The sequence below is a fragment of the Agrilus planipennis genome, unplaced genomic scaffold (genome assembly GCF_000699045.2).
Source record: "Agrilus planipennis isolate EAB-ADULT unplaced genomic scaffold, Apla_2.0 scaffold132, whole genome shotgun sequence".
In the NCBI taxonomy this organism is placed as follows: Eukaryota; Metazoa; Arthropoda; class Insecta; order Coleoptera; family Buprestidae; genus Agrilus; species Agrilus planipennis.
The window spans coordinates 68,678-75,645 of record NW_020442448.1 but is presented as its reverse complement, the minus strand read 5'-3'; the positions used below and the strand labels follow the sequence as shown (position 1 = coordinate 75,645).

General features: G+C 36.2%; 1 protein-coding gene across 1 annotated transcript; it reads left to right on the top strand.

Moving 5' to 3' along the window:
- The first annotated feature begins 2,672 nt into the window (after nucleotides 1–2,672).
- On the top strand, nucleotides 2,673–4,315 carry LOC112906414 (tigger transposable element-derived protein 6-like). Its single transcript, XM_025980478.1, has one exon. It carries the CDS (start codon nucleotides 2,771–2,773, stop codon nucleotides 4,313–4,315), a length of 1,545 nt encoding a protein of 514 aa, XP_025836263.1. The 5' UTR covers nucleotides 2,673–2,770.
- The last annotated feature ends 2,653 nt before the right edge of the window (nucleotides 4,316–6,968 follow it).

Genomic DNA, 6,968 nt, shown 5'->3' with positions numbered 1-6,968 from the left:
CCGAGAATCGAACCCGGGACCAAAGAATACAGACCCATAGAAGCCCATATCAGTGCGATTTGGTGTCGCAGTAGAATGCTCAGTTCTAACTGCGACCGTAGGAGTCGCATGATCGAAATAGGCAGGCTGCAGATGGAATTGTCAGCAGTCGTTGGCCATGCGTCGACCAGAGTAGTTATGAGTAGGGGTGCACATAAAAATTTTTTCTTTCAGGATGAAAAATATTTTAATTAGTAACTGATTATTATGAAAATGATGTTCAATATTTACATTTCAGAGAATAACAACGGTCAGAATAGAAAATATTGATAATGATAAAACAATATAAAATGGCAATTATACTACAATCAATGGAATTGTTTATTACTAGGCGGACTTGGGGACTAGTCTATTTTCACTAATTTGACTATACAAATTAGTTTATTGTTAGTTTTTTTCAACTATCAATCCATAAATGAGACTGAATTTTTAGCGAAAAGTAGAAACATTGCATGGAGTGAGTTGGATGGAAAGTGGGAAGAGGTCACGTGGCTACGAGCAGTTTACTCGGCTACCTGCCCTTTGCTCCTCGAAATTTAGTATGTATTTTTTAATTAGTTTTTTTCAATTATCAATCCATAAATGAGATTGAATTTTTAGCGAAAAGGTGAAACATTGCATGGAGTGAGTTGGATGGAAAGTGGGAAAAGGTCACGTGGCTACGAGCAGTTTACTCGGCTAGCTGCCCTTTGCGCCTCGAAATTTAGTGTGTATTTTTAATTCTCAAATGATATTAAAAGTTGATTAACAAATATAACAAAATTAAGACGAAAAGCAAAACTAACAGAAAAATATTGGTGGAAAGGCACGAGATTCGTCATTTAAGAATAGTTTTCTTAAGAAAAATGAGGACCTTCCGCCAAGACGGTCGTCCGATTGTTTATATGGAGAAACATACATTCACTCCAATCATGTACATAAAAACTCTTTGGAGCGATGGTGACAAAACGGGACTACTGCAGCCTATTGGAAAGGAAGAAGACTAATTATAGTTGCGGGTGGAACCATGGGCTTCGTTAAAAATGCCGATTTAATATTTAAATCTGGCATGAAATCGGGAGACTACCACCACGATATGAATTATAAAAACTATAAAAAATGGCTGCAGGAGAAGCTTATTCCCAATTTACCGCCCCCTTCGGTATTGGTTATTGACAACGTAACGTACCACAACGTGCAAAAGGAAAAGCTACCTTTTCCGAACGCCTTAAAAGCGGAAATGAAGAGTTAGCTGCAAGGTTGAAACATTCCCTTTGACGAAAAAGCCTTAAAGCCGGATCTTTATTATTTAATCAAGATGCACAGTCTAAGGTACAAAACGTACGAGATAGACGAAATTGTCAGGACTGCGGGACATGATATTTGTAGACTGCCACCTTACTACCTGGACTTGAATCCGATAGAAAACGTTTGGTCCAATTTGAAGCGATTTGCTACAGATCGAAACGTTAGTTTCAAATTAGACGACGTTGAAAAATATTGCAGTTTTTTACGTCGTTTACCGAGGAATCATGATGGTTAGACTAAATTAAGACAACTATATCCTTCTATATCGTCAGCTATTCCATCAATACATTGTTGATATGTATACTAAGGTTGAAAGCGAACGCTTGCGATTTATTCGATATAACCAGGCTAAATTACGATCGGAAGAATACATTCACTTACGAGATGTTGTTGTTGGAAACATTGACGGAAATTTAAACCCCAATGACATCGGTAATGCTTTCATTTTACCTTCAAGCTACATCGGCAATCCATGGAACATGCAGGAATACATACAAGATGCCATGACGTCATTACGGCCGACCGGATTTGTTTATTACATTCACATGTAATCCAAATTGGAAAGAGATACAAACCTTACTATCACCAGGACAACAAGCATTTCATCGTCATGATATAACTGCACGTGTGTTTAAACAAAAATTGAAATCCTTAATTGATTTTATTGTTAAATATTCAGTTTTTGGTATCACACGTTGTTAGCTGTATTCGATTGAGTGGCGACAGCGAGGTTTACCTCATGCCCACATTTTAATTTGACTTCAAGATAAAATCCGTCCAGAAGAAATTGATCAAATAATTTCAGCCGAAATTCCAGACCCATTTGATTGACCAATTGATCAAGAATTATTTGATATTGTTACCAAACACATGATCCACAGGATGTGCGGTGCTTTCAACATGACGTCACTATGCATGGAAAATGGAAAATGTAAGAAAAATTTCCCAAAGCAACATACAAATGACACTATCACGGATATTGACGGTTATCCAATGTATCGCCGCAGAAATACTGAGAATGGTGGCCACACATTCACAATGCTAATTTTACAAATCAAGCTGAACTTGATAGGGGAAGGGGGGGCATGACGGGTAGCGAGGTAAGACGGGGTACCGCACACATAGAAGAAAGTAGACGTTTGTGAATGTAAAACAATAAGCCAATAGGAAGCCTCATTCAACCGACGGTTAGTGCGAGAGAAACTGTGAGCGGTAGTGCAGGCGTCTTGTGTCCACAAACGAAAAACTGGTTTAGTGTTTCGTCGATCTAATTTTTTGTGAGGTTAAACGTCAACATTTTAAGGTAATTATGATCACCCCATTTATATCTTTTTGATCTTCGGTTACTAGTGTTGTTTATTTTGTTAAAGTGTGTTGTTTGCAGGAATCCGTCAAACATTTTATTAGTTTTTTTTTTTTGTCCAGAGCGACCTTATGTGGCAAGATGGGGTATTGGGTGTGGGGTATTAACCAATACCCCATCATGCCCCACAAAAAAGCTGCTTCTGCATACGCAGTGCCTCAGACTACTTTAGAGCGATATGTTAAGAAAATGAAGGAAGGGGGTGAAGTTACCATTGGTTTACCTTTAGGTCCGAAAAAATCTATCTTTACAACTAAAGAAGAAGGTGAAATAGAAGCATATCTGAAATATATGGAAGAGCGTCTTTTTGGACTAACAACTATCGAACTGAGACGTCTAGCATATCAATTGGCAGTTAAAAATGGAAAGGCACACAATTTTAACACTGATAAAGAAATGGCAGGTGTTGATTGGCTTAAGGGTTTTTTGAAACGTCATCAAAATTTAACAATTCGCAAACCTGAAGCCACGTCAGCAGCAAGAGCAATGGGGTTCAATAAAGTGGCCGTAAGTAAATTCTATCAGTTGCTCGGAGATATTTATGATAAGTATGAATTGACCCCTGACAAAATATATAACTGTGATGAAACAGGAATATCCGTTGTGTCTAAAACCAAGAGCAAAATATTAGCTATGAAAGGACGAAAACAAGTGGGTTCGTTATCATCTGCTGAACGAGGACAGACTATCACTGTAGAAATATGTTTTAACGCTGCTGGAACCTACATGCCCCCACTGATGATTTTTCCAAGACAACGAATGAAGCCAGAACTTTTAGATGCTGCTCCACCAGGTACTACAGCAGTTTGTAATCCTCGAGGCTGGATAACATCAGAAATATTTTTGACTTGGTTTAAAAATTTCATAAAATTTTCCGGAGCTACTCCTACTAACCATGTATTGCTGCTTCTAGATGGTCATGTGAGTCATACTAAAAATTTGGAGGTGATTGATCTAGCTCGTAAAAATGGAGTAATTATACTTTGCTTTCCCCCCCATTGCACACACAGATTGCAGCCTGCAGATGTAGCATTTATGAAGCCACTCAGCACTTATTACGATCATGCAGTTACAGGTTGGTTGAGATCACATCCTGGACGTGTGGTAACTGTATTCCAGATAAGTGAAATATTTGGTAATGCATACCTTCAGGCGGCTACAATGTCCACAGCTATTAACACATTTAGAAAATGTGGTATATGGCCCTATAACCTGAATAACTTTACTGATGCTGATTTCATTTCTGCGGAAACTACGAACATAAATATTGCAGACTCATCGAATGTGGAACAACAAAGAGGATCAGAACCCGAATCTCTTCAATCTGGAGCAGTGCCATATCTGTCTTCAACAACAACAGTCACAACTGTATCTTCAACAGTCGTGACAACTTCTCATACTGAAACTGTTGCAGCAGAACCTGAAGCTACACCTTCCACTTCACCTAGAACAGAGTTAATCACCGAATGTTACGAACATGTCACACCAAGAATGGATAAAACACCCATCCGTGAACCTGAACCTGGATGTTCTTATTATCCTGAACCTTCCATTCGTGCAGCATGCCGTGATCTGACTTCTAGCTTCAGCAATGCATCCCCAGGTGACATTTNAAAAACTTTGTAATATACTCATTTGTTACAAACTTGATTAAAAATAATAATAAATTTTAAATTTAATTCTTTTGTATTGTTTTTTGCTTTACATCAACTGTACGAAAATTTTGATCAATTGTGTTCAAAGTCCTTCCCCTTCAAATCCCAAACCAGTAAATTTTTATACCAGCTTTAACGTTTCCGTCTTCGTTTGTAAATAATAATTTCATTGTAATAAGGGGTAACGGTAGTAGAAAATCAGTCATGAAGGTCGCCATGTTTTTTTACAAATGGCATCTATGTAAAAGAGCATGGTGGTGCCCATGTCTGATGATTTCCTACCGTTCCCCTTAAATAGTTCACAACAATGTAAGATGACAAAAACGTTAGCCACAGCAACGCGTGGCCGGGTCAGCTAGTAGAATATATAGAAGAAGCTAATATCCTTTCCAAGTATCAATCCGATTTTAGAAGAGGGTACAACTGTGAAACTGCATTTAAATATGTATTGCATAAATGGCAAAAACAATGTGATAATAAACACAACACAATTATTGTCTACTTAGACTTAAAGAGAGCTTTCGAAACGATTGACAGGAAGATATTATTAAAAAAATTGGCAAAATACAACATAAAAGGCATGGTTTTAAGATGGTTGGAAAATTATCTAACAGGTAGGCAGCAAAATGTTAAGTGTGGTGATTTTATTTCAACAAATAAAAGTATTGATTATGGCGTACCTCAAGGTAGCATAATTCGACCACTGCTATTTATATTGTACGTCAATGACATTGTGGAAACCACTAATTTAAGCAAAATCCATATGTTTGCAGATGACACAATATTATATTACTTAAGTAACGAACCGAACCAACATTGAATTTTCTGTTTTTGATTTTCATACAAATCCATTTCTATGAGACACGAGATAAAATTTTAACAAATACCAGTTCATTTACACAAAGAATCTTGTTATACTTTACCATGAAAAAATTGTATCAACAATCTTCAATGTAGATAACGGTTTTGCTGATGTGCAATGTATCAGTAATATTCACATTAGTGAGCCTATATTTACTCAGACAAAGCCCCAAACGATGACATTTTAAATTGCAACGTAATTAAATAACTAAGATTACATCATAAGAACACAGAAGAAAAAAATAAAATTACAAAACCCTGTAAAGAATTTAATTCAAGTTTTAGCGACGATCAACAAAAATTAACCGCGACAACACAAGTAACGCTTCACATCAGGACAAGTGACGATTCTCCCGTTTACCAGAAAAATCTCCGTTATCCGCAAAAACTAAAAGATGAAATTCAAGAGAAGCAAGTCAAAAAATTGCTCGATGACGGTGTAATGAAGCACTCCATTTCTCGTTATGCTTGTTTGGATAATTCCAAAAATGATGGATGCTTCAGGAAAAAACAAATGACGCATGGTTTTCGTTTTTCGCAGAAAAAAGACAATAGAAGACAAATACCTTACCAATCGAAAATGTTTTAGACTTTAGGAAAATGTTCTTATTACTCTACTCTAGAATCAACTTCCAGCTTTTTACAAATCCCTCTCCACAAAAACAGTACTGAAAAAACTGTTTTTTCCTTTGTCTACGGTCATTACGAGTACGCATGCATGCCGTTTGGACTCAAAAACTCAAAATGTTGAACACTGTACTACGAGACTTCTTCTACAAATTTGCTTTTATTTACATGGACATTGTAATATTTTCAAAATCACCACATGAACATGTAATACACCTAAAGCAAGTTTTTCATAGATTAAGAGACGTAAATTTCTCTAAGTATCTCCAGACAAATCTGAATTTTTAAGAAAAGAAGTTCCCTTTTTATGACACGTAATCACCATCGAAAGAATAAAAATAAATCCCGACAAAATTACTTCCACTAACAAATTTCCAGTACCCAAAACTGTAAAAGAATAGAAAATTTATANTTTCTATGAGACACGAGATAAAATTTTAACAAATACCAGTTCATTTACACAAAGAATCTTGTTATACTTTACCATGAAAAAATTGTATCAACAATCTTCAATGTAGATAACGGTTTTGCTGATGTGCAATGTATCAGTAATATTCACATTAGTGAGCCTATATTTACTCAGACAAAGCCCCAAACGATGACATTTTAAATTGCAACGTAATTAAATAACTAAGATTACATCATAAGAACACAGAAGAAAAAAATAAAATTACAAAACCCTGTAAAGAATTTAATTCAAGTTTTAGCGACGATCAACAAAAATTAACCGCGACAACACAAGTAACGCTTCACATCAGGACAAGTGACGATTCTCCCGTTTACCAGAAAAATCTCCGTTATCCGCAAAAACTAAAAGATGAAATTCAAGAGAAGCAAGTCAAAAAATTGCTCGATGACGGTGTAATGAAGCACTCCATTTCTCGTTATGCTTGTTTGGATAATTCCAAAAATGATGGATGCTTCAGGAAAAAACAAATGACGCATGGTTTTCGTTTTTCGCAGAAAAAAGACAATAGAAGACAAATACCTTACCAATCGAAAATGTTTTAGACTTTAGGAAAATGTTCTTATTACTCTACTCTAGAATCAACTTCCAGCTTTTTACAAATCCCTCTCCACAAAAACAGTACTGAAAAAACTGTTTTTTCCTTTGTCTACGGTCATTACGAGTACGC